Source organism: Engraulis encrasicolus, chromosome 24 (assembly GCF_034702125.1).
Source record: "Engraulis encrasicolus isolate BLACKSEA-1 chromosome 24, IST_EnEncr_1.0, whole genome shotgun sequence".
NCBI lineage: Eukaryota > Metazoa > Chordata > Actinopteri > Clupeiformes > Engraulidae > Engraulis > Engraulis encrasicolus.
Window position 1 is genome coordinate 42,330,825 of NC_085880.1, and position 27,262 is coordinate 42,358,086.

General features: G+C 47.1%; 1 protein-coding gene across 1 annotated transcript in view; it reads left to right on the forward strand.

Moving 5' to 3' along the window:
* LOC134440941 (dystonin-like) overlaps window positions 1–27,262 on the forward strand; it is a 235,715-nt gene that overhangs the window by 141,879 nt on the left and 66,574 nt on the right. The window contains exons 57-68 of the mRNA XM_063191098.1: window positions 1,651–1,783; window positions 2,312–2,368; window positions 4,321–4,583; window positions 4,971–5,100; window positions 6,868–7,067; window positions 7,727–7,918; window positions 8,322–8,625; window positions 9,928–10,190; window positions 10,487–10,711; window positions 11,017–11,385; window positions 11,798–12,085; window positions 12,544–12,879. Coding sequence (XP_063047168.1) covers window positions 1,651–1,783; window positions 2,312–2,368; window positions 4,321–4,583; window positions 4,971–5,100; window positions 6,868–7,067; window positions 7,727–7,918; window positions 8,322–8,625; window positions 9,928–10,190; window positions 10,487–10,711; window positions 11,017–11,385; window positions 11,798–12,085; window positions 12,544–12,879 — 2,760 coding nt within the window. The remainder of the gene's footprint in view (window positions 1–1,650; window positions 1,784–2,311; window positions 2,369–4,320; window positions 4,584–4,970; window positions 5,101–6,867; window positions 7,068–7,726; window positions 7,919–8,321; window positions 8,626–9,927; window positions 10,191–10,486; window positions 10,712–11,016; window positions 11,386–11,797; window positions 12,086–12,543; window positions 12,880–27,262) is intronic.

Sequence of the window (27,262 nt, forward strand, 5' to 3'; positions counted from 1 at the left end):
CGTCAACTCTCCTGGCTGTGTTTCCCGGTGTTTCCCAATTTACATCAATAATGCAGAGAAACGAGCGAATCACGAAAGCCTGTCTGTGTTTCGTCACGTCGAAAGAAGGCGTTGCCCACAAAGGTTTATATCGACCCATTTATCTAAAAACATGTCGAGTAATTTTTTTCTGCTTGTTTTCAAAACAAGCAACGTCTGGTGGTCCGAAACATAGCTTAGCTTAGCTATCAGCTGGTTGCTACTCTCAGGTACACACACAGCACAAAGCCTCATACATAAAGCCTGCTCACTCCGGTTGCTCCGTGCCTACAGCTCGCCTAGGGGTTGCTGTCGAAAGAGCACAGCCCTGAATGGAGCCTGCACGCCTCCGTTGGCGCCCCTATAGTGCAGTACCATCCGGGGAAGTGGCGACTCTGTTTCCCATTACATTCTCTCCCAAGGCTGGAGGACTGAGCCAATCAGAGACGCGTTTCTTTGAGAGCAGGAGGAGTGAGCCAATCAGAGACGCATTTCCACGAGAAACACGGAACACTCTCTCGTTTCTCCACAAGCCACCTTGCCAGCTTGCAAAAACGTCTTGAAACAAAGCAACCAGAACGTTTTTTAAAACAGGACCAACGCGTAACACATTCAATAACAATTGGGAACACGGCAATATTAATTAAATTACGTTGAGAGGCGATCTTTAACCACTGTGATCACCGTTATCTACTGATTTATATTTAGCAATCTAAATAATGGATTTCCGTTATAATCCTAGTGTGAGAGTGAGTACACCTCGAGAGATTGGGCGGGCTGCACAGTGAAACAAAACAGAGCTTTCCCTTTCCCTCAGTAGTTCACCTCATCGTCCTGTTTCGTTTTTATAGATCTCATGCCTGAGACATGAGAGAGAAGCAGCCGTGGTTTCCATCAAAGAAAAGGACAAGATAACAGATACTCCCAAACCTCTTAGAAATCCCCAACACACGGATGAACTGTTACATGAACCCAAAAAAAAGCAACAACATGATTAAAGGCACTGTACTAATGAACCCAAACTATCTAGGTCGTACATCAAAGAAAGGATGAGAACACACACACCCCTCCACACACACCCGCCCCCCTTTCTGTAGTAACTCATTTGCATATTGTACAAATATGCAAGAGAAACAATGTAATTGCTCACAGTGCTATCTTAAGATGAATCATATCGAATGCGTTTTCCAAAAGAATATTAAGTTATACCGATATTTTTGGAGAGATTTTCATCTCCAGGAATCCAGCTCGTATGTGTCATGCTCCACGGAGAGCTGTTGTGCACAACACCATTTAAGCCTGGAGTCTTGAACCAGGGCTCAGTATGCATAACTCACATGCTTCTGACATTTTCTTGTGTGTTAAATTGTTTTATGGTTCTCATTATTCCATTATTCCTCTCTCTCTCTCTTTCTCTCTCTCTCTCTCTCTCTCTCTCTCTCTCCCTCTCTCTCTCCCTCTCTCCCCCCTCTCTCTCTTCCTCTCTCTCTCTCTCTCTCTCTCTCTCTCTCTCTCTCTCTCTCTCTCTCTCTCTCTCTGTCTCTTTCTCTCCCCCCCTCTCTCTCACTCTCTCCCCCCTCTCTTTCCCTCTCCCCCCCTCTCTATCCCCCCCCCCCTCTCTCTCTCTCTCAGGCTTTGCTGGAAGAGTGGTCCTCCAAGGCTCCTCAGGTGGAGGATATTAATAGCAAGGGCTCTGCTCTCTGCAGCCTAATCAGTGTTTTGACCTCGCCTGCCAAGGCTAAGATCACTCCAAAATCCAAATCAGGTAGGGACTCACTACACTCTGCGTTTTGAAATATCTGGGATGCCGAGGAATTATTCTTCTTCTCTGTACCTGCTTTTTATGAGCCGGCGTGCAAATGGTTCTCCCAAGGGCTTTGCAGATTGCCAGCGATTGTGGGTGTGTGTAAATGTGTGTGTGTGTGTGTGTGTGTGTGTGTGTGTGTGTGTGTGTGTGTGTGCGTGTGTGTGTGTGCGTGTGTGTGTGTGTGTCTGTGTCTGTGTGTGTGTGTGTGTGTGTGTGTGTGTGTGTGTGTGTGTGTGTGTGTGTGTGTGTGTGTGTGTGTGTGTGTGTGTGTGTGTGTATGAGTGTGTATCCGTGTGTGTGCATTCATGTGTTTGTGTGTGTGTGCGTGTGTGTTTAATGGCGGCTTTGGCATTGCCCGTCTGCTTTTCATCTGACGGTGGAGGCATGGTGTGTTTTTTTCATCTGACGGTGGAGGCATGGTGTGTTTTTTCTTCATCTGACGGTGGAGGCATGGGCGGTGTGTTCTGCTTTTGTTCCGTCTCCTAGGGTCAGCTGTTACTAACGGCTCTGGACCGGGATCGCATGCTTACCTAACCAATAAAGGTAAATGCATTTATCTTTGAGAGGGCTGTTTGGTGATGAGAAAAGTAAGTGGTTAAATCAGCTATTGAAGTAGCTGTATCACCATGTTGGGTTTCATTGCCTTGGATTCCTGGGATTTCCAACCCACAGTCAAGGGGTTTTGGTTAAGAAAACTTTGGTTAAGAAAATGGTGACCCAGGTTCGATTCCGGCCCTGGTCCTTTAACAAGCTTTCCCCGTCTCTCTCCCCGCTCGTTTCCTGTCCAATCTCTCACTCTCCTGTCATAAATAAACTATTAAAAGATATATTTTAAAAATATTTTTTAAATAAGAAAAGAAAACTTATCCAAGTGCACAAACTACTGAAGGTCCTCTTACTAACCTGACTTGTGTTTCTCGAAAGTGCTGTTTCATTTTTGTGTACATTGCAACCGACTAAGGGACTGTTCGTTATTTATTTTCGGGGTCACCGGAAGAAAATAGGGGAGGGTCACGTCATTTTTTTCATTGCTGAGGGGAGGGTCATCAATTTCTTTTAAGCTGGCTAGGGGAGGGTCATCCAAAAATGTTTGGCACATTTATTAGAAAAAAGCATTCCTACCTTGTTTGTATGCTTTGATGTAACATAGCCTCAGAAACGCTTCTCCATTTAGCTAAAATTGATCACAGATTCATACCCCGTTGTGTTCTGTTGTGTCGAAGAGCTATCATAAGTTATCATAAGCTAAATCAAATTATAAATGTATGAAATGCCCCCGCGTTCGTGAAGTAGACTACTATAGTTTTCAAGAGGGCGCCTACAATAACATCCAGTAAGCTAGCAGCAGCGTTGGTCAATCAACGTTTGTCAAAAAAATAAAAAATAAGGTAGAATAGGGCTATTTACTACTTCTCCATAGGGGAGGGTCATGCATTTTTTTGACGGCGTCGCGGGGAGGGTCATCAAAGTTTTGAAGCTCGTTAGGGGAGGGTCATGCAAAATTTGACGATCAAAGGTGGACATCTTCCGGCGACCCCAAAAATAAATAACGAACAGTCCCTAAGCACATTTAGCAAATGGCACTTTCAGGAAATGCAACCATAAAGTGTTGCCAGCATGGTCCTGAAACATGAGGAGACGGTAGGGCTCATACTATACTATGTTGTTGAGAGCTTAAACTGGTCAGTTGCTATCTCTGCCCATAAACTTAACCCCTCCAGAAACCAGTGTCAACCCCAGGCCCCATGTCTCTATAAACCCAGCTGAGACGTAAGCCAGTGGGCTTACGTATGACATGTTTACACCCTACCACCCACACACACACACACACACACACACACACACACACACACACACACACACACCACCAGCACCACCTTTTCGGACCCCCTGTGCCGTGCCATCTGTTTACAGTACAACACCAAAACCCATGAGGTCAGGTGGCACGGGGTGACTGTTTCACATGAGATGTTTGACGCGGGCATGTTTGGTGTCTGGTCTGGAAACCACCCACAGAGCTGACCAGGGGTGTAAATCACAGCCTCCATGACGATACGATTAAATATCGATATGTTATTTATTCGATGCAATGCGTATTCGATTATTTTCGATACTTAAGAATGTCCCACGATACGATACAATATGATTTGATTCGACTTTTTTCCAATTACTTTTCCACTTCTATTATGTCATGGAGCTAGGGCATTGGGCAGGGGCCAGCGATTCGATTATTTTCGATACTTAAGAATGCCCCACGAATCGATACGATATGATTTGATTCAATCGTCAGATTATATTGCGATATATCGATACATTTCGATTGTTATTTTATTTGCACCCACAGAGCTGACGGTGGTGCAGCAGAGCATGGTGCAGGTGCGGGAGGGCTACGGATACTTAAGAATTCCCCACGATACGATGTGATTTAATTCAATTCAATCATCCGTTTATATCACGATATATCGATACATTTCGATTATTATTTGCACCCACAGAGCTGACGGTGGTGCAGCAGAGCATGGTGCAGGTGCGGGAGGGCTACGGGACCCTGGGGGAGCTGCTGAGGGCTCGGGAGGCCGAGCTGCGGCGCTCGCTGGCGGACGTGAAGGAGGCGCGGGAGCAGGGCGCCGCCATGAAGACCTGGCTACAGGACATGAAGAAGACCGCAGCCTCCTGGGGCACCGCCTCCTCCGACGCCACTGACGGCGCAAAGCATGCTGGGAAGGAGTCTGTCAAGGCACAGATGGAACAGCAGAAGGTATATACTGTCTTACTTTTATTTTTCAGGACATTGCACATTAATGAACATATACATACATGTACTTCTCAACCTTTTTTTGGATAAAGGCTTGGATAAACGATGGACGTCATCATAAGCCTCCCAACACCCCCCTTGACCTCATCATAAGCTTGCTAATGCCCCCCTTACTTTGTAGTATAAAAAAATAAAATGGACTAATCACTAACTATCAGACGCACTGTCAATGGCTAAAAAAAAAATATGCAAAGACAAATAAATGATTCTATCTACGTGTATCTATCTATCTATCTATCTATCTATCTATCTATCTATCTATCTATCTATCTATCTATCTATCTATCTATCTATCTATCTATCTATCTATCTCTTCTTTATTTTGCGCAGGCCTTTGAAGAGGGCTTGAAAGCGAAGCAGTCTGAGCTCCAGCAGCTGAGAGAGAAGCTCCTGCAGCTGATCGAGCAGCACCCCGACTCACCCGAAGCGGCCAAGTGGAAACAGATGCTGGCCGAGATAGGTATGCACCCATAATGCAACACAACGCAACGCAACGCACACCGTCCAGCCAATCCATCCATCTCCATCCATCTCCATCGCCATCTCTCGCTCCCTCCATCCATCCAGGGCCGGATTAACGCACAGGCAAAGCTGCAGTATTGATAACTACGTAGGGTCTCTTTTCCACTGCCGATTTTCTGGTAGGCCTAACAGCTCGACACAGCCCGACTCTGCCGTCACTTTTTGCTTTTTCGAATAGGCACAACACAGCTCAATCGTAAAGCAAAAAGTGGCAGAGTCGCTCTGTGTCGAGCTGTAGGCCTACCAGAAAACCAGCAGTGGAAAAGAGGCATTAGTCTGCCGTGTTTAGTAGAGTTTTAAGTCTTATTACATAATTACTCCTCTTGATTTGTAATTGTTACACCGTTTATGAAATTCAGAACTTTGCCTTCCGTGGGGCAAACCTGTAGCCTAGGAGCCCCAGGCCATCTTAATCCAGCCCTGCATCCATCCATCTCCTATCTGCGCACGTTGTCCTGCCGATACCTTTTCCAGGCGTCCGCTCCTAGATCTGACTCATCACATCAGTGCTGCGCTAAGCAGAACTCGTAGCGGATGTTGGAAGCAAGGAGGAACAGGCTGACAGGCATGATGAGATGAGATGAGAGGAGATGAGATTTTAGGGAGTGACTAAGTGTCCATCCTCCCCTCCTCCAGTTCTAATGCTCCTGTCCTGTTCATCTTCCCAAGTGTCAGCCTTATCTGAGGAATCATGGGAAGCCGTGCCACAGATGACGGCATTTAGTGAGATGATCCACACTTAAATATCTATATTAAGTGCTGTTTTGGCACAATGAACCATCAAGGATACGTTCAAATATTTGTAATATACAATGATATAAGTGTTACGATGTTTGACCTGTTAAAACACAGCATTATAAATTTGTTGTTACTACAATGGCAATGACCGAGTTGTAGTGCATTGCTAAAGGCCCTGTGTTATGTCATAGTAGAGTAGTACTATGGTGATTAACCTTTGAATGACGATTACAGTGTGCCTCACATAGTACAGCGTGCATTATGGGGCTACTACTAGTTGTAATTCCCTTATTCTTGTGTAGATGGTCCCCTCCATATTAGTAGAGGAGCTAAATATAGAGCTAAGTGGAGGGGAGTGTCAACATTTGAGATCTTCTTTCACTTAAGACATGTAAAAGTTTGATCTTTTCCCTGACATGTTTCAATGGTATTACTTCCTTCTTCATCAAGGGTCACTGACTCAAGTGTTGATTTAAACAGTCAGACATAATGAACATTATACATGGGCGAGAGTGTGTTACAAAGCAATATGTTTTAATTCCCTTATTATTGTGTAGACGACCCCCCTGTTAGTAGAGGAGCTAAATATGGCGTTAAGTGTGGGGGAGAGTGTTACAAAGCGATGTGTTTTTTGGATCACAGTTTGGTGTCAGCCGCCCACCTGAAGTTCAGTTTGCCCTTCTTTGCTACGTGTTAATGGTGCCAGCTAACAGGACAGTAGGGGAGCTGTGGGAGTGAGAGAGAGATAGAGAGAGAGAGAGAGAGAGAGAGAGAGAGAGAGAGAGAGAGAGAGAGAGAGAGAGAGAGAGAGAGAGAGAGAGAGAGAGAGAGAGAGAGAGAGAGAGAGATAGGCAGTATTAGTTACAGTACTTTGAGAGAGAGAGAGAGAGAGAGAGAGAGAGAGAGAGAGAGAGAGAGTATTATGAGAGGTGAGAGAGGTGTTTATTGCGTTTCCCCGCCACCCCAGATGCATCGTGGGAGGAGGTGAGCGGCTCGCTGGCGGACAGGAAGCAGCACCTGGAGGAGTCGTCGCGCATGCTGGAGCTCTTCCAGACGAACGAGCCGCAGCTACGTCAGTGGCTCCAGGAGAAGGAGCTGATGGCTGGGGTGCTGGGACCCCTCTCAGTCGACCCCAACATGCTCAAGATGCAGAAACAGCAAGTCCAGGTGATGATCTGTTTTTTAAATAGGAAAAATATAAAATGAAATATGAATATATATGAATATATATATATATATATATATATGAATATATATATATATATGAATATATATATATATACAAATATATACAAAATATAAAAATACATAACAAGCTCATGGCTGGGGTGCTGGGGCCCCTCTCAGTCGACCCCAACATGCTCAAGATGCAGGTGCAGCAAGTCCAGGTGATGACCTGTTTAAATTGTAGAAATGTAAATAAAAAAATATAAAATGACCAAGTTCATGTAACTCAGTAATGGAAAGTGAGATGGAAACTTTGTTTGATGCTAATCATGATCTGACACCTAAAGATGTTAAGCAGAAGCCACAGACGGCACAGCATGGCACCTCTATGTTTATCATCAAACATTTTATTTCATCATGTGCCAAACTTTTTTTCAGTATCGTCAGCAGGACCGTATTAAGACTCTTTTGTGCCCTCGGGCACTACACTTTGCGGGTGCCCCCTTTTATGAACAAAATTTGTGAAGTGTGTGTCATGTGGTTCCGCCTATTTGACTGTAAATGGTTGGCTCCCCTGGGCACTGTGCCAGTGGCCCTCATGGATAAGCCGGCCCTGATCATCAGTATTAATGCTTTACTCCCCTTCTGTGTCGCCTCAGATTCTCCTGAAGGAGTTTGACAGCCGCACGCCGCAGTACGAGCAGCTGAAGGAGGCGGCGGCGGCCATCTTGAGTTCCTCGGGGGCGCAGGACCCGTCGGCCGCGGCCGTCAAGGACCAGCTGGCGTCCATCAGCCAGAAGTGGAAGGACCTGAGCGGGCAGCTGGGCCAGCGCGCCGGCCTCATCGACCAGGTGTTTTATTTTATGCTGTTATGTGCAGGGGTGGAGGGATATCACTGGAGGACAGGAACAGGATAAATAAGCTCATCAAGATAGCAGGGTTTATCACTGGTGTGTGTTTTAATTCGGTGGAGCAAATTTTAGAGGAGTGGACAATGAGGAAGGTGAAAAGTATGCTGAGCATGGACAACCACCCACAAATAGTGACCACAAAGAGTGGCAAGAGCTAAAGGCTCCTCCTACCTATAGTAGGTGTTCCACCGAAAGGTTGAGAAGATCTAGAAGGTTTAGAAGAGTTTATTGTTTCTTATTTATTTATTTTTTAGCTCTTCTTTATTTATTATTTGTTCGTCTTGTCTGTGTGGATGACCAGGTGGCATTCAACTTTATTAATAAAGTCTCTCTCATCTCTCAGGCGGCGGGCAAGACAGGCCAGTTCCAGGAGCTGCTGCAGTCGCTGGCGGAGAGTGCCGGAACCCTGGAGGCCCAGCTAGAGGAGCAGAAGGCCCTGAGCTCGCAGCCCGACGCCGTCAAGAAGCAACTGGAGGCCACCAACGACACCCTGGCTCGCCTGCGGGAGGAGAGGAAGAGGCTGAAGGAGGCGGAGACGCTGTGCGGAGAGCTCTCGGCCCTGGTGGCTGAGGAGTATCTCCGGGCCGATCTGGCCAAGCAGCTGGAGGGAGTCACCAAGCCTTTCAAAGCCCTGGAGGACAAAGCAGGTGAGAGAAACTGCCTGCTTCTCACCTCACTTCAACTCTGCTGCGGCTAGTTTGGAAAACCCAATGCAGATTTTTTTTTTTTTAAGGAATTAGTCCTCATCTCAAGGGGCAATCCTAAGAAAGAATTAGAATTTGAAAGAAGAATTTGAAAGAATTTTCTTCAATGGTGAAACTTCCGTCTTCATCTGATGAAGTCGGATGTTTCACCATCAAAACATGTCAGGTAAACTTTACATGTCTGAAACAAAAGAAACTTGAACATTTGATATAATTCTAAGACATAAAGAACATCATACAACTAATTTGAATTTGAATTTGAATTTGAGTCACCAAGCCCTTCAAGGCCCTGGAGGACAAAGTAGGTGAGAGCAAACTGCCTGCCTGCTTCTCACCTCATTTCAACTCTGCTGCGTCTAGACTCTAGTTCAGAAAACCCAGTGGAGATTTTTTTTAAAGGAATTAATCCCGGGAAGTGACTAGACACTTTGTTTGAGTGATCAAAACATTATCTCTGTTTCCATCCATGGATTCCTTCCAGCCATGTAAACAAGCAAAGCCGCCTTACTTTAAAAGGTCAAATAGTCATTAATATTCTGTCACTATGTATGCTTTCCTAGCCTCACTCACTGTTGTTAATGCCATAATTGTTATGACTATGGTGACATATGCTTTTAAGCAAGCAGCATAGGCTGCATTGTCTAGGCTCCTGTAAATAGTTTCCCCAGATTACTCAGTTTGATCTCACTCAATCTGTTGTGCAGATGGCTTGATATCTTCCATCATGCAGTAGATTTCTGTGTAACCCTTTTCGTATACCATATCTTGCAATCAAGGCGTATCTTAACTCATCAACTCAACATTCATTATTTGTGTGTAAATATTTAATTTGAAACTACAGTGATGATTCATTTTGTTTTGTATGCATGATGTGTATGTGTTTGCGTACTCCACTTAACCCTGTGCTAATGTACTTAGCATCAGCACTTGTTGTTCTGTTTATTTCCTGTGCAATTTGTATCCGCTAGTGATTTTGGCTACGACTATGTCCTCAATTGTAAGTCGCTTTGGGTAGCCCCTTAATGCCTCCAGTGGTACTCTGTCGTTGAAATGTTACCTACCACAGTACTACAATACTATGACATAACACAGGGCCTTTGGTAATGCCCTACGACTTGGTCATTGCCATTCTGGTAACAGCAAATTTACAACGCCGTGTCTAAATGGGTTTAAAAAAAGGGTCTGCCAAAAGCAATGTAATGTAATGGGATGTGATGTTTTCTGAACTCGTTTTGCTTGTTGTAGGGAAACGTATCCAGCAGCTCAACTCGGCCTTCGCCAGCTCGCAGCAGTTCCACCAGACGTCCAAAGACTTCCAGGACTGGCTGGACAAGAAGCTGGAGGAGCAGTCCAAGCCGCAGCACATCTCGGCCAAGACGGACGTCCTGCAGCAGTCCATCCAGGACCACGGCGACGTCCAGAAGGCGCTCGGCGAACAGGAGGAGCCCTACGGCACCATCATGAGAGAGGGAGAGGCCCTACTCCAGAGCACAGAGGGGGCGGAGAAGGTACTATCTTGTACATCTCTTTTGTGTTTTTGAGATGGGGAAATGTGGGGAAGACCCTCAGTGTGTGTGGGTATGTGTATTTGTTATGTCTGTACTTTGAGAACCCTCTAGAACGAGATGTTAATCTCAAGGGGCTATCCTAATAAAGCATTTGAATTTGAATCTTAACATCTCAGGTAAAAGAAAACACGTTCACATGTCTGAAACAAAAGAAACTTTAAGATTTGATATTGGTAACTCCAAGACACAATGAACATCATACATCTAATATTTTGAATTTGAATTTGAATTTGAAGGTGGCGCTGCAGGGACAGCTGGCGGCCCTCAAGTCCAACTGGGAAGAGGTGAAGAAGTCCGCGTCGGAGAGGGGCGAGAAGCTCCAGGGCGCCCTGCAGCGGGCGCAGAAGTACGGCGAGCAGGCCGACAAGCTGAGCTCCTGGCTGGAGGAGACGCAGAGCCGCGCCGCCAGCGGGGTGAAGCTGAGCGCCAGCCCCGCAGAGGTGGAGAGCTCCTTGGCTCAGGTGAAGGCCATGTTTAGTAAAAAAAAAAAGCCGCACTCCCGCATGAAATTCTTGCCGTTTTAATCTTACTGGGTTAGCATGGCAGACAGACAGACATTTCGGCCTAAGCCTTTTTCAGCGTCTTTACAGAGAATGTAGGCAGGGTGGTTTTTAAAAAAGACCAGTCATGACGTCAGCTTATTGCTACATAAGCCGTGGGAAACAAAATATACACATGTGAATCATAAAGAAAATAACAATAAATGAAGAAAGAAACAAAACAAAAAATAGTAATAACATTTTGCATGCGTGTATCGTTACATCAGGTCAAGGCCATCCAGAAGGACGCGGACAAGCAGCGTGGGCAGCTGGAGACGCTCAAGACGGCGGCCGACAACCTCCTGGAAGTGGCCACCGCGGACAAGGAAGCCGTGGACGCGGAGAGGGCCGCTATCGAGAAGAGCTGGGACGCGCTGAGCGAGGACCTGCAGGGCAAGAAGGAGTCGCTGGAGACGCTCGCGCAGAAGCTCAAGACATTCGGCGACACGCAGAAGCAGGCCAAGGAGCAGTTGGAGGGGGCCAAGAAGCAGCTGGAGAGCCACGCGGCCATGGGCGTCCAAGCCTGCAGCAACAAGAACCTCAGCAGCATGAGGAACCAGCAGAGGAGCCTGGAGGAGGTGCAGGGACAGATCAAGGTACAGTAGGAGGTTCAGGATTGGCCTGATTATCATCTCTTCGAGACTTGGTCTGACCAAGAGCATAACAATTAACATTTCCCAAACGGCCTCCCTTGGTTTGCTAATGATTGTTAGCATCCCAACAAAGTGATAGGAGTTCCCGATTTTGCGGGAACTCTGAAAGTAGGGAGGGTGGGTGTTGTGTTTGTCTATTGTGTTTTGTCTATTGTAATGTCCTTGTACTAACTGTGTCAGATGCACTGAAAATGGCACAGAACAATTTTCCGAAAGGACAAATAAACTATCTATCTATCTATCTATCTATCTATCTATCTATCTATCTATCTATCTATCTATCTATCTATCTATCTATCTATCTATCTATCTATCTATCTATCTATCTATCTATCTATCTATCTATCCATCTCAGGAGCTGACGGGCCTTGCCCAGGGCCTGGTGGTGGACATGCCGGACGTGGAGGGAGTCACGGACCTCCTGCTGCAGGCCGACAGCCTGGAGAAGGAGCACGGCTCCGTCAGCGAGGAGGTGTCGGACGTCTGCTCCACGCTGGAGGGCAAGCTGCAGGGCATCGGCCAGTTCCAGAACAACGTCCGCGAGATGTTCGGCACCTTCGCCGACCTGGACGACGAGCTGGACAGCATGCCGCCCGTGGCCCGCGACCTGGAGACCATCCGGGAGCAGAAAGACGCAGTCCAGGTAGGCGATATGACAAGTGGCAAAGAGGCATTAGTGTTGTTTTATTCTTTACATTATTGCATTCTAATTGTGCACTTTATAAGAGTCTCATCAATGTGTTTACTTTTAATTAATGGCTAATTACATATTGCAAGTATATAAAATGCCATCCAGGTAAGGGGGTGGGCGATATGACGATATTAAATCGTGAATCACGAAATCGAGTACAAGATGGTCTTGAATCTGCCAAAGTGGAGAAATCGTATACTAGATCGTCTTGCAGTGAGGATGTTTACTATCAGTATCAGAGTGATCTGACGTCTACTTACTTAGCGTTGTTGTCTTCACTTTTATTCTTCACATTATTGTATTCCAATTGTGCACTTTACAAGAGACTCATCAGTGTGTTTACTTTTAATGAATTGCTAATTATAAATTGCAAGTATATACAGTAAAATGCCTGTTTTCGTTCTGTCCAGGGCTTCGTGGGTAAGCTGCAGGAGCTGATGTCCAACGCGGCCAACGCCAAGGACAGCTGCAAGAAGATGCTCCAGGCGGAGGCAGCGGAGGCCTCGCCGGACCTGCTGGGCGTCAAGAAGGACCTGGAGGCCCTCAGCAAGCAGAGCGGCAAGCTGATGGACCGCGCTCGCGGACGGGAGGAGCAGGTGCAGAGCACTCTGGGCCGCATGGAGGAGCTCCAGGGGAAGATGGAGGAGTTCACGGGGAAGCTGAAGAAGGCGGAGGACCAGGAGGATTCCCAGGGTCCTGTTGGAATGGAAACGGATGTCATCAACCAACAGCTGGAGGCCTTCAAGGTAAGGCTGAATGGTCTTTCATTTTTTTGTAGTGCTTGAGATGAATGTGTATTATCTAAATGTGACTACTGGTGGAGGCCTTCAAGGTAGGAGGCAAGGGTATTGTTGCGCTCTAGATGTTTTGAAAAATAAGCAGGTGTGTGGACCCAAAAGGTATAGATCAGGGGTGGCCAACCAGTCGGAGACCAAGAGCCACATTTTGTAATGTGTCACAGCAAAGAGCCACATCGGCACACAAACATCACGCGGGCATATAAACATGCGCACACCCACCAACATGGGCATCACACATCCTTCTCGCACCACAGACCAGCATACACAACAACACATGGGTATGAACATCAACCATCTCTTCCTTTCACACACAGACACACAGACACAGACACACACACACACACACACACACACACACACACACACACACACACACACACACACACAAAGTGTCAGATTGATGTTACACTCCAACTTAATGGCCTGACTACAAGACAATCCTGAATATAAGATGACCCCCCCCCTCTTTTTGTTTTAACTGCCTCAATTTTTGGGGGGAAAAGGTTTTTTCAAGATAAAAATGTTGTTTTACATAAGAAGACAAGGGTACACAGGTCAAAATTATTTCATAAATTCTTTCATATTTTAATAAAAAACGTTTCACATCATAATTTCCATGAGCACTCTTTATAACAGAGCACGAAGTAACGCGGTCCAAAGATTCTCCGCCTCTTTTAGCTCATTCGGGGGTTAGGCGCACAGGCACCGCTTTCTTGCGCACCAGAGGTGGAACGTAACTAAGTATTTTTACTTCGTTACTGTACTTAAGTAGTTTTTTCTGGAATTTGTACTTACTTGAGTAAAAATAAAAATGCAGACTTTTACTTTTACTCAATTACATTTTTTGACAATTACTTGTACTTTCTACTCCTTACATTTCTAGGAGAAGACTTTGTTACTAGTTACATTTATCCTAGGTTTTCCTGTTGTGTTTCGTGGATATTTCAGTAGCCTCAGCTGCGGGCAGGGAGGCGGGACCAAGCCCCTCTTCCAAATTGACACCCAGACAGAAAATATACTTTTAAAAACATTAACAGGACTCCATAGTCATGTTCAAATAGAACCGAAAACCGTTGCAGACACTTTTTCCTATTGGATCAAGTAGGTAGACATGGAGAAAGACAGCCATTGCGTGAGTAGGCCTACTTGTACTTTTGTACTGAAAAGTACATTTAAAAGTTAGTACTTAGGACTTTTACTTAAGTACGTTTTTGGGAAACAACTTTTACTTTCACTTGAGTAATTTTTTCGCAGGGTACTTCTACTTTTACTTAAGTACACAACTTCAGTACTTCTTCCACCTCTGTTGCGCACAGATGAGATGATCATTGGATGCCTGACGACAACACCATCCGAAATTAACAAGGTGGTTCGTCAAATCGCCGTTCATTTTCCACATTAATGTTTCAGCGGGTGCTGACAGGGGGCCAGGGGAAAAGACCAAGTTTTCTTTTTGAGACTAAACTGAGTGCGGACAAGCGACAAGTCGATTTAAATTGTTTCCCACCTGCACGCTGTCTGCCTGCGCCGCTTTGACAATGGCTGATAAACCAGGGTAGAACATTATTTTTGGCGCTATTTTGTCTATAGCCCGCGAAAATAACACGATTTTAAACCAAAAACATAATTTCACATTCGGGTCAATAGCCATGAACACTCCTCCTAACAGAGCGCAGAGATGGCTCCGCAGGACAGAGATTCTCGGCGCATCTCTGCTCCAGACGCCTTTCTCTTCATTATCATATCATTTGCACATTTATAACCGCCATATCCGAGCGATAGAATCTAATATGGACAGCACATTTTCTTGACCTTATTGAGGAGTGATGGCAAAATCTTTCAGGTTAAAACATTTTTGCCGATATTTTGTTTAGTCAGCGAAAGACGCGGTCACTTTTTAAAGCGCTATTTTTAGAACATAGGCTTAAATCGCGTCTTGTAGGCTATTTGCAGTAACACATGTCACACATCAACGTGATCATTCAGGACACATTTAGCCAAGGCCTACTACAGTACCAAGACCACAGGGCACTTATTTGCCATAGTTCTAATCAACTTTGTGTGCGCAATTCTAATGCATATTGCCTATGGGACATAAACACAAACTTGGACATGAACGCAAGAGCCGCAAAACACCAGGCAAAGAGCCGCATGCGGCTCGAGAGCCGCGGGTTAGCCACCTATGGTATAGATCAAGGTGGGAGCAGGTTTGCACACGTGCTCTACTCTGCTCTGAGAAACTAAAACAAACTTTACTTGACGTTAGTGTCTTAATCAGTGTGCGAACCTGCTCCCACCTTGAACTGGCCTTCAAGGCAGGCTGAATGGTCTTTCATTTTTAGTGCTTGAGATGAATGAGTAGTATCTAAATGTGACTACTGGGAAACTTCAAAGCCATTGTTGTTGACTTTGGAAGTGTAATAGGGGAAAAAGCAAATGGGAAAAGTCTGGAAAAAAATATGCACAGATGTGTTATAGTCAATGGAAAGTATTTTTACATTGTTTTTGCAGATCCCTAAAAAGGTTTGTAGTATTAGTGTAGTATTCGGCAATTCCTGCAGATTGTTGTGTTCCATCTCAGAATCATAAAGTCACTTCAAAAGTGACATCTTTTAAGGTATTTAGATCGGTTTCACTACTCAGCAGAAAATTACTCAGCAGAAAACCTGCTATTGTGTGTTCCTGCCTACATGTGTTTCGGTAGCTGGGAGCTCTGCATTGCCCAGTGTGCTGTATTGGTTTTGGTTGGTGGTGGAGGTTTTTTTGGCGAGCAGCTGGCGTTAACAAAAGAGAAGCCGGCCAAGAGCCCTTTGTTGTGGGTGACCGAGGAGCCAGCTGGGGAAGCAGCGGGGTGTCGTGTGTTCCACTGGCCCCAGTCAAAGGCCTGGGCTGCTCTGGGCACTGTGGATGGGGAGGATGGGGTGTTGTGTGTTTCACTGGCCCCAGTCAAAGGCCTGGGCTGCTCTGGGCTCTGTGGATGGGGAGGATGGGGTGTTGTGTGTTTCACTGGCCCCAGTCAAAGGCCTGGGCTGCTCTGGGCTCTGTGGATGGGGAGGATGGGGTGTTGTGTGTTTCACTGGCCCCAGTCAAAGGCCTGCGCTGCGCTGGGCTCTGTGGATGAGGAGGATGGGGTGTTGTGTGTTTCACTGGCCCCAGTCAAAGGCCTGCGCTGCGCTGGGCTCTGTGGATGAGGAGGATGAGGAATGGTGAGGGGGTTTGGGGGGGAGTGTGTGTAATGTGGCAGGCAGGGTCGCCTGCTAGGACCCTCTGTTAAAGGGGGTGTTGTTTCACTGGTCCCAGTCAAAGGCCTGGGCTCTGGGCACTGTGGATGAGGAGGATGGGGAGCGTTAGGGGTTTGGGGGAGGCTGTGCTCTGTGGATGAGGAGGATGGGGGAGTGGGAAGGGGTTTAGGGGAGGCTGGGCTCCTCTCTGTGGATGAGGAGGATGAGGAATGGTGAGGGGGTTTGGGGGGGAGTGTAATGTGGCAGGCAGGGTCGCCTGCTAGGACCCTCTGTTAAAGGGGGTGTCATGTGTTTCAGTAGCCCCCGTCAAAGGTTGCGCTCTGTGGATGGAGATGAGTTGAGTTGAGCTGAGCTGAGTTGAGCTGATGGATGTTGAGTTGAGAAGAGTTGACTTGAATTGACTGAATTTATCTCTTCGAAGGAGAAATTGTTTTGCTGCTATCTTACAAACCATGCATGCATAATTAGACATTAGAGAGACAGTAGCACTAGAAGTACTATGTATAATTAGTGTTTAACGGAGGGTGTGGGGGGGCAGGGAAGGTCTCCTGCTTGGCCCCTCTGTTGAAGGCTACTGGGGTATGGCAGCCCCCCGCCCCCCGCCCGCCCCGCGGTGCTGTGAGGGGTGAAAAGGCTGCCTGTTTCATTATTTAACCCACCAGCTAATTTGGTGGCCGCCCAAAGCATCTGTTGTGGTTTAGTATCTCCCAGAACAGCTTCTTTCATCCATGCCTGACTCCTCTGAGGAAGGAGAAAGTGTTAATAAATGCATTTTCTTTTTTCATTATGAATGCAGATGGGGTGGGGTTTTGCTCTCATGACCTTGCAAAAGTTTGATTCATCTTTTGTAACTTCAGTGGCAATGTGGTTTTGACTGTTTGCCTGTATTCATTTTGTGCTCTTTTGTGAAATCCCGTAAATGTGTAATTAACATGAATTCAAACTAATGTATAATGCATTTATATAGTGGTCACACATACACATATGGAACTATTTTCCATGGTTTTTATAGCAAAATACAAAATTAAAAAGGACAAGAATATCTTTCATCCCTGATTTCACAGAGCCACACCTTCCCCACACACAGTGTTTCTATTTTAATCTGTAAGTGAATCAGCAGAAACTAAGTTAAACCAAAATTAAAACGAAACAAGCCAGTGAAATCCACATGCAGCGTTGTGTCCTCCGATCATTCCTCTCTGTTGCTCTTTCACTTTTTAATCTGAGAGTGAACCTGCTGCTGCCGTGGCAACGTTTGCTATATTACCAGTCAGGGCGGGGTTACGGCCGCTGTAATTCCCTACACTTCAGTTAACATCAAAAGGCACCTGGCTGTGCTCACAGCAGCAGCGGCAGTTTAGGTGATTGTGCTGTGTGTGTGTGTGTGTGTGTGTGTGTGTGTGTGTGTGTGTGTGTGTGTGTGTGTGTGTGTGTGTGTGTGTGTGTGTGTGTGTGTGTGTGTGTGTGTGTGTGTGTGTGGATCAGCTGGGAGCTGAGAGGTTAGCTCCGTCCCTCTCCTCCCTTTCCTCCTCCTCCTCCCCCTCCTCCCTCTCCTCCCCTACTCCCCCTGCCTCCTCTTTTAGCCTGTGGGGGAAAGTTGACGTATCGTATCGTAGCGAGGCCGTCCTTGGTAAAGGAGCAGCGGATGGACACATCTGCCTCTGACCATGCAAATCCCTTTGTCACGAAGTTATGCGGTCTGCACTGATCCTCAATCATGTACTACAGGGGTCTCCAGCTCCAGACTCGCAGGCGGAATTTAGCCCCCCCAGAACACCCCCATGCACACACACACTCACCCAACCCTCCAGCCCAGTTCCCCAGCCTCCTCCTCTATCCAGTCTGCTTGTACTGCATGGTTCAAATTTCGTTTTCATTTTTTTCCCCTTCATATTTCTATGTGAACATGAAGAGTTCAGATGCAAAATCCCCTAACTCCATTTCTGAAGACCTGCACTTCTATATTTTTAGAGAACCCCATTGTTGGTTTGGTTTACATTCATGTACTTGATAATACATATAAATAGTTATATTACATAAATAAAATAAAAATATATGGAATTTTGATAGCTTTGTATTAAATAAAAATGAATTAAGATTGTTTTCTGAAAAGGCACGTAGGGGGTTTTGCATCTGAACTCTTCAAATATTTTTAGTTGTTGGTTATTGATTTAAGAAACACGTTTGTGCACATGTATGATGTGAAAATCGACATGTGCATTTTGAAATATTGATTCGTTTTCAACGTCCGATAAATAGTTTGACTGAATAGTTATTATCGCCTCCTATTTTTCTCCTATTTCATTATTTTTCTCTACTATGAACTTAAATGAATGCTACCACAGGTCTCTGTTTACCCATAGTCATTCTAAAACTGTGCTCCGCAGTTTAACGGTGTGGATGTCCCAGAGTTCATGCTGCTGCTGGACTGCAGCTTGGCCTCTTATGTAACACGTCTGCTGCTCCCACTATAGCAGTGAGGCACAACCTGATTTGAACAGTAGTTCACTACAGCAGCGGTTCTCAACCTTGCTTGAACAGTGGTTCGCTAAAGCAGTGATGCTCAACCTTTCAAACGCCCCCACTTGACCTTATCACAAGCCTCCCAACTCATCGCAAGCCTGCCAAGACCCCCTTTCTGTAGTATTAAAACAATAATAAAATAAATGCCCACCACTTGCAACTGAGCGCCCAAGGGGGGTTGGAGAACCCTTGTTGAGAAACAGTACAATACAGGAATTGTTTAAAAGGCAACGTAAAGGTCACCCAGGACAATGGCAAATGGTGGACAACAGACAGACAATACTGCTGTTTACAGTACCCTATCATTACACCAGCTCAGAGGATAAATATTATGAGGACTTAAGACTTGCACTGGAATTAAAAAAAAAATGGTAAAAGCCTCTCGAAAGGCTTTTGGAGTGAAGGAAAGAGGCTTAACCTAATTTTTGTCTGTGTGTGTGCAGGCATGTTAATACTCATTTACTATCACATTCATGCTCACAGTCTGTGGAACAGTAAGCAGGGGGACACAGGGAGACATGTAAAAAAAAAACAATGAAACAAAAAATGTTCTACAAATGAAGTCTCTGTTTTGGGTTTTCTCTTCTTCTTGATGATTTATGTCTTTTTGTCTGTGCCAGTCTGCTCAGCAGAGGGATTGAAAGGTTTCCCTCAGTGCCCATTGAAAAGCGTCATCTGTGACTGAGCGGCCCGGGGGCCCGGCCCAATGCTGCCTCCCCTTCTCCTATTGTGCCCCCTCCCCCTACCCTACCCTCTCCTGCCCCCGTCCACACCCAGGCCCGGATTAATGCTCAGGCTAGATATGGCTGCATCCTAGGGCCCCCACCTTCCAGAGGGCCTCTGTCTGGTAGGCCAAAAGTTTTTAAAAAATGCAGAATTGTGACAAGATGCAATATTGAAAAAAAAAAATAATCATAGACATGTTGTCCTCAATCCCTATAGCTCGTAATTACGACACTGTCTATGTAGTAAATTTGTTGCAATATTTGCCTTCTGTGGGGGGCCCTCACAGCAACCTGTAGCCTAGGGGCCCCGGGCCATCTTAATCCGCCCCTTCCATCCTACCCCCCTCCCTCCTCCCCTGTGCCTGTCCACACCCCCCGTCCCTGTCCACACCCCTCTGCTCCCCCCAGTCGGCGTCCACATGGGCCCAGATAGGATAGGCAAGGCCCTTGTTCCTACCTCCGCTGCAGTGAGAAAGATGCCCATTGTCCTGCATGTGGGACTCCATTCAACTGCAGAGAATTACCCTGATCATTTATCTATTAAAAAAAGAAGCCTTTTGTTTGGCACTTTTTTGTTTTGAGGCACGGCATTGAGGTTTTTTTTTGCTTTTCTTTTGTGTGGCAAGCGATTTCTTTTTTTTGTCCCAACTGAGAATGTTTTTTTTTTTCATCTTTTTTTTGCTTCTTCTCTTGAATCTGTGATGTTTATCAGGAGCAACCACTGAGGCTGCGTCGCTAATCACATCTACAACTTGTTCTTTGTCTCGCCACCACCACCACCACCATATTCATTAGGGACTTCATCAGTTTACTGGAGACGGCTGGAGTGAAGTGTGATGAAGTCTTCTCTTTGAAGTACCGTTCTTTATTATTATTTTGGTCGCGCCAGTTTCACCACACTGTTTCATTTTGGCAGTACGTAGTGCTAAATGTGGTGCCACTTCTCGCTAACGCTCTCTCGCTAGCACAACAAACACACTCAGCCTATTGTATGTAAGCCCACATTGAGTGGCAGGGACTGCTGCATAGATGGAAGTTTTGGGTGGCAGCAGAGGGTGTGGTGGGGTGGTGTGGGGTGCGGTGGGGTGGTGTGGGGTGGGGTATCATAGATGGAAGATTTTAGTGGCAGCACAGGGTGGGGTGAGGGTGAGGGTGGGGTGGGGTGTTGTGGTTGGATTCTGACACATCTTCTTCACAACACCCCACATGGTGCGCTTGGAATTTCTGCCCCCTGAGTCCCTGACTCACAGTGATTCCTGTCCTCCACGATGGTGTGTGTGTGTGTGTGTGTGTGTGTGTGTGTGTGTGTGTGTGTGTGTGTGTGTGTGTGTGTGTGTGTGTGTGTGTGTGTGTGTGTGTGTGTGTGCGCGTGCGTGTGTGTGTGTGCGTGCGTGTGTGTGTGTGCGTGCATGTGTGTGTAGTTGGGTTGGTGGGTGTGTGTTTGGGTGGTGGTGGGAGGTGTCAGCCTATACTTTTTTGTTAAGCCTTGGAGTGGGTGCTTACTCATGGCCCCATCTCCAAGCTGTTCACACACACACACACACACACACACACACACACACACACACACACACACACACACACACACACACACACACACACACACACACACACACACACACACACTGCTCAGAGGTAGGAAGGGAAAGGAAAGGAAAGGAAAGGTGAAACCATTGGCCCCTGAGGGTCTTCAGTTGACGTGACTTATTGTGTTGTGACGCCATTTGCCATTTTCACCATGATCAGGTTGCCACCGATCCTGGCTGCGCTGTCTCGGGATGGGTGTACTTAACTCCACACCTACTGTTTCCAAGGTGAATGACCCAGAGAGAGAGAGAGGGAGAGAGAGAGAGAGAGAGAGAGAGAGAGAGAGAGAGAGAGAGACCCTGTTCACAATAAAAAGGGTTCTTCTTTCTTTTCTCCCGATCTCGGTGAAAATAAGTGGTGTCATCTGCTGTGTGAATCTGTGAGAGTGCTTCCAACAAGCCAGCCATTTTTGCTGCCCTAACTACAACTAATATTCTCATCAAAAAGGGAGTCCAAGGCCCTCTTCTTTTTCAAAAAAGTTAAAAACCCTTTATTTAGTAAACATGTCTATTTTTTAAGCTAAAAACATGACATCAGAGACCCACACCTACCGGTACAGAGCCTTCTTCAGGGTGTCGGGAGTTTCTCTTCACTTAACAACTAATATTCTGTTCTGAAAATATGAAAGCATATTATCACGGGTTTTATTATTCTCCAAGAATAGAATTTCTGACCTTTATTTTATTTCATTGTACCGGTAATTGGTTTTAAGGCATTTGTTGGTATCAGTTATGTAACAAGACTGCCTGAACGGGCTTCAACAGATAACTTCATTTCAAAGTCACAAGACGATTCAGAATTAAATGGATTGCGTGTTGTTGGTGTGAGGAAAAAAAATGCAACAACTGCCCAGTATGTCCTTTAATCCCTTGCTCAGATTACATCAGAAAGTTAAGCGAGATTCACAGCTGCAAATGTCCCGTGGATTTCTTAACACCACTTCTTGATCTCTCTCTGCCTGTTGGTTCGCCTTTCTCTGTGCTCAGTGGGCTGTGTGAGTTGGCTGTGTGTGTGTGTGTGTGTGTGTTCGGTGTGTGTTCGATGTGTGTGTGTGTGTGTGTTAGGGTGGGGGTGTCAGCAGCGCATGTCCAAACCCTTTTCTCTCTTGTTATCATAACCCCAACAGTTGCAGAACAGAAATTCTTTCTCCTCTCCTATCAAGTCTTGTCCCTCCTACGCCCCTCGCTTGGCCTTGCTCTGTCTCTTGATATCATCAAAACATAATAATAATAGCTAAAAAAATAAAATAAAAAAAAACAGAAATGGAAGTTAAAAAAAGTCCCTGCATGTTCAGGATTTGGCAGCGCTGGGGGTGTTAGATTACCTAGTGGAGAACCTGCGCCGTGCCTCCCTCAGAATACCACCACAATTAGGAAGAGCGACGGGGTCCGCAACCACCCCAGAACCAGGAGTACAGAGAGAGTTTTAGAAAGAGAGAGGGAGGGAGGGATAGAGAGAGATAGAGAGGGAGAGAGACAGAGTTTTCGAGCGGTAGAAGGAGAGAGATATAGAGAGAAAGACAGTTTTAGAGTGTTTCACAGAGAAAGAGAGATAGGGTAAAAAAGGGTGAGAAAGAAGGGAGAAGAGAAGAGAGGGAGTTGGGGAAGGAAATAGTGTGTGTGGGAGAGAGCAAGAGAGAGAGAGCGTAAAATGAAGGAGAGAGAGACAGAGTAAAATGAAGCAGGAGAAAGGAGAGAAAGGAGAGAAAGGGAGTTGGAGAAAGAGACACAGAGGGATGAAGAGGGAGAATCTATTTCTGCCCCGAGTGATGTCATCACAGTGTGTGTGTGTGTGTGTGTGTGTGTGTGTGTGTGTGTGTGTGTGTGTGTGTGTGTGTGTGTGTGTGTGTGTGTGTGTGTGTGTGTGTGTGTGTGTGTGTGTTTTGTGTGTGTGTCTGGGCTCTTCAGCCCCTGAGGAGTCCGTGAGCACCAACAGTGCTGGATTGCTGCTCCGCAATAGAATGACTAAGAACTTAAGTCATGTGGTCCGTAGAGACAGAAGGGGGGAATTAGAGAGAGAGAGAGAGAGAGAGAGAGAGAGAGAGAGAGAGAGAGAGAGAGAGAGAGAGAGAGAGAGAGAGAGGGACGGGGAGAGAGGGAGGGAGGGAGGGAGGGGGAGAGAGAGAGAGAGAGAGAGAGAGAGAGAGAGAGAGAAAGCACGAGAGAGAGATGGACAGAGGCAGCAAGTGATAGAATGTAAGAGAGAGAGAGAGAGAGAGAGAGCAAGTGGACAGAGAGAGGAAGTGATAGAGTGTAGGACAGAGAGAGAGAGGAAATAGAGAGATATACACAGAAAGAGAGAAAGCATGAGAGAGAGAGAGATGGACAGAGAGAGCAAATGATAGAGTGCAGGAGAGAGAGCAAGAGAGAGAGAGCAAGTGGACAGAGAGAGCAAGTGATAGAGTGTAGGAGAGAGAGAGAGAGAGAGAGAGAGAGAGAGAGAGAGAGAGAGAGTAACAAGGGTCAAGCGTCCACCAATCAGCATGTGCTGAAACGGCCCTCCACACACACAGAGCCGTGGCAGATGTTGCCTGAATAATGAGCGCATGGGGGGGGCGGGGCCATTAGAATGCTGGCAGGAGAGGAGGGTGTCTGTCATTGCCGGGGCAGGCGAGCCACACGAGAGAGACCGGCAGAGAGGGAGAGAGAGGGAGAGAGAGACGGAGAGGAGACAAGGGTGAAAGAGAGAGGAAGAGAGAGTGTGAGAGTGAGAGTGAGAGAGAGAGTTTGAGGGAGAGGGAGAGAGAAACTGACTGAAGATAGTGTGTGAGAGAGGGATAGAGAGAGAGAAAGAAAGAGAGAGAGAGAGAATGAAAGGGGGAATGTATTGGAAACACAGAGAGTAGGAAGACGCAGCAGAGGAGCAGCATTTTTTTGCCCCAGGAGTACCGACTTCTCTTTGATTGCTCTTTGTTTTTTTATGAGTGGATCAGTTGGATTTGTATTGCGCGGTGCATGCTTACACCTCTCTTCACTGGAGTATACCGTCAGCCCCTCTAAGCCCTTCAGGGATTTTGGATTGGAAACCCCAAGAAGAAGAAAAAACAACAACATTGTTATTTTTTGGCGTTTTGGAGTGTTTGTCCAGGGGATGTGTGAACTGCAGGACCTGCTTGTCTGGCTGTCGGCGGAACAAGCCGCAACAATGAGCAAGTTGTGACAATGGGATTGAATGGGGGACTGGGCTAAGAGTGGAGTTTCTCTCGCCGTCGCTCTCTCTCTCCGTGTTGTGTGTGATTGAGGATGTTCCTGCTCAGTGGATGGGATATTATTATGCAGCTACTACTCGCTAGAGTGGCGTCAGCAAGAGATTAAGCTGGCTCTCTGTTTGGCTTTATATCCATACAAACACACACACTCACTCACGTAGGCTTTTTTTCCTACTGATTATATTTTTGTAAGTGTTACAGATTTTTGTTAGCATATAAAGTATTTTTTTGATCATATTTATTTTCATATTGTAACTTTTTTCATGAAATAACTTATCAGATGCATAGTATTTTATATGTTTTAACTTTTCCAAAACTTCTTCCAAGCACCTTAATTTTTTTCAATTGCTTTCGAATGTCTTAAATTAAGTATTACTGAACTATGCACTGAAAATCCGTACCTCATGTACTTTAACTTTTGTACAAATATTAAACAGTTTATAGCCGCGTCAGCGTCAGGCTTTCTCGGGGTCGGGTTTTTGTTTTGACATTGTGAGTTGTGACTATGGGGAAACCGCTGAGCAGACCTGACTGCCTGCGCCAGAACCCGTCGTGCGTGGGCAAAGGCGAGGAGGAAGATCTAAACATTGACGACTGCTACGTGCCGCAGCGATCCATATACGACACGGTGAGACTTAACGAACAAATAGACTCGGGGTCAAAGGGCAGCCTGAGCTCCAGGCACTTTGTTGGCACCCTACCGTACACGCACCGCACACTGGACTTGGCCAGCCTGTGTGGCAATGGCGTCCTGGCCTCCTCCAGCGCGTTCGAGCTCCGTGCCGGCGCCGGGAGTCGGGAAGCGGGCCGCTTTGACGAGCGGGCGGTGTTCGACGGGCTCAAACTGAACGGCGACGTGATCCGGGGCGCGGGCACCATGGTGCCCAAGAGTCGGGCATCGTCGTCGTCCAGCGAGCAGCGGAGTGGCAAGGAGCAGCCGCATCACCGGCGCTCATGGAGGACGTTTGCACCCACGCACCTGAACGAGTACGCCAGCCGCAGCGGCACGCTATCCACCGACTGCGGCAGTGCCGATCGTGCCGACCGTGCAGACCGCGACCCCCGCTTGCTTAACCACGGAGCTCATCGGGGACGCATCGGGAACTCGCTGACCTCCGAGGACGACTCGGGCCTGTGCAGCCCGACGGCCGAGCGGGAGAAACGGCGGCAGCGGGCCCAGCGCGGCAGGACCGGGCCCGGCACCCGGAGCCTCTCGTCCACGGAGGGTGTGCACGTGTCCGGGGGGGAGCTGAGGCCCGGCAGGTCACTGAGCTCCGGCCAGGGCGAGTTCCCCTTCTCCGCTTCTGCCAAGGAGCATCAGACCACCTCCACCACCTCCAGCCGCCACAGCGACAGCCTCCTGCCCAGCTCGCAGCACACCAGGGACTGCGGCGGGACAGTCGACTTCAGCTGTGTGGAGCACGCGCTCACCAACGGGGACCGTACGGACTCGAAGGGGTCAATGCCCTCGCTGCCGTCGTGCTCCGGATCGGGATCAGGGTCGAGGTCTGGGTCGAGGTGCGGTTCTGGGTCCGGGTCGAGAACCGGCTCGTCCAGGAGGATGCGTAAAGACAGACGCTCGCGGACGTTTGCCGGTTACGAGGAGCTCCCCACTGCGGAGCTGCTCGAGGATACGTTACCGGACTCGGAGGATTCAGAGTTGACCAGCGTGGTAGTGACACAGCCCGAGACGACATGCATGAATGGCAAAAGCGAACCGCTCAACCACAGACTCGCAGAGACGACGACGATGCCAGGAGACGACGACCAGAAGTCATTAGGTGGTGACCTTGAGGAGGGATCTTCAGAGTACAACATCGCAGACATCGAGGACTTCCTTCTGGAGGTGGCCAATGGCGTGCACCCCATCTTCAAGCAGATGGGAGAAGAGGAGATCATGAACATGCTGTCCGCCATCGCTGCTATGGATACGTCCCAGCTGGACCTGTCAGGCCTCTGTCCACCTCAGGTATACTTAGAAAGCAGAGGTGGTACCCTCTTCCTGCAGATGGGGTCACCGGCAGGCCTATTCACTCTTTGCAGGAAATACTCCACTACATCATAACAACATTGCTATGACAGCACTGAGTGCCTTAAGTAACAGATTAAGACATAGCCAATACAATTTCGGTGGCAGTAAGGTTATAAACATAGGCTCTGCGCTAAGGGTTTAAAAACCCGGTCCAAAAGTGTAAGCTCTGCCACAGTTTTCTTCCAATACAGGTGATTTCACTGAGGTTACTGTAGCTGGTCTACCTGCTTTGGGTTCTTGTAATGATCAGCTGATTCAGAGCTGGTCGGAATCAAAGTTTTGGCAGGCAGGGTCTTTGACGTACTTTCTGAACCCCAGGATTAACAACTTTGGTAGAAAATATGGTGAGAATTGGTACCAGCGGCAACAATGTTCACAAATTACTTCAACCCTCCCATTCCACATACAGTACCTACATCTATCTATAACTTTTGGTTGTATCATCCTCCTTCAGGGTGACCGTGTGTCAATGACACCACACCCCCACCCCCGCCTGACAGGACGAATAACAAAATTCTCTTGATAAACATGCCACTTCTGATTAGTGCCTCCTAGGAGCTAGGCAGGCAGGCAGAGTCAGTGGAGTTTGTGGTGCTGTGGTGACTCTATCAGATTACGACAGGCCTGAATTGGGTTTGGGGCTCAAGTTGTGCTGTGTTGTGTTGTGTTGCGCGTACTCCTGGTGACTCAGTGATCCTGTGCAGCTGTGACTCGCTCTGATTGTAAGAGCCTGTGTCCTGCTGCATTGTGCTGAGCTGTGATGTACTATACACAGTGCAGGACTGCTTGTTATGGACATGCTCTTGCATTCGCTATAATGACAATTGGCTATATTTAGACAGGGTAGGAAAATAACACAGGGCCCCGTAGCCTAGCAGAGCAGTGGACACACAGACTGTGTTTTCATCTCTGGGAACAGGGAAGGAACAGCAGTCCCAGCGCTGTACCAGACAGGGAAGTGATCGAGTACATGCTACTACACACAGGGCCGGATTAATGCACAGGCTAGATA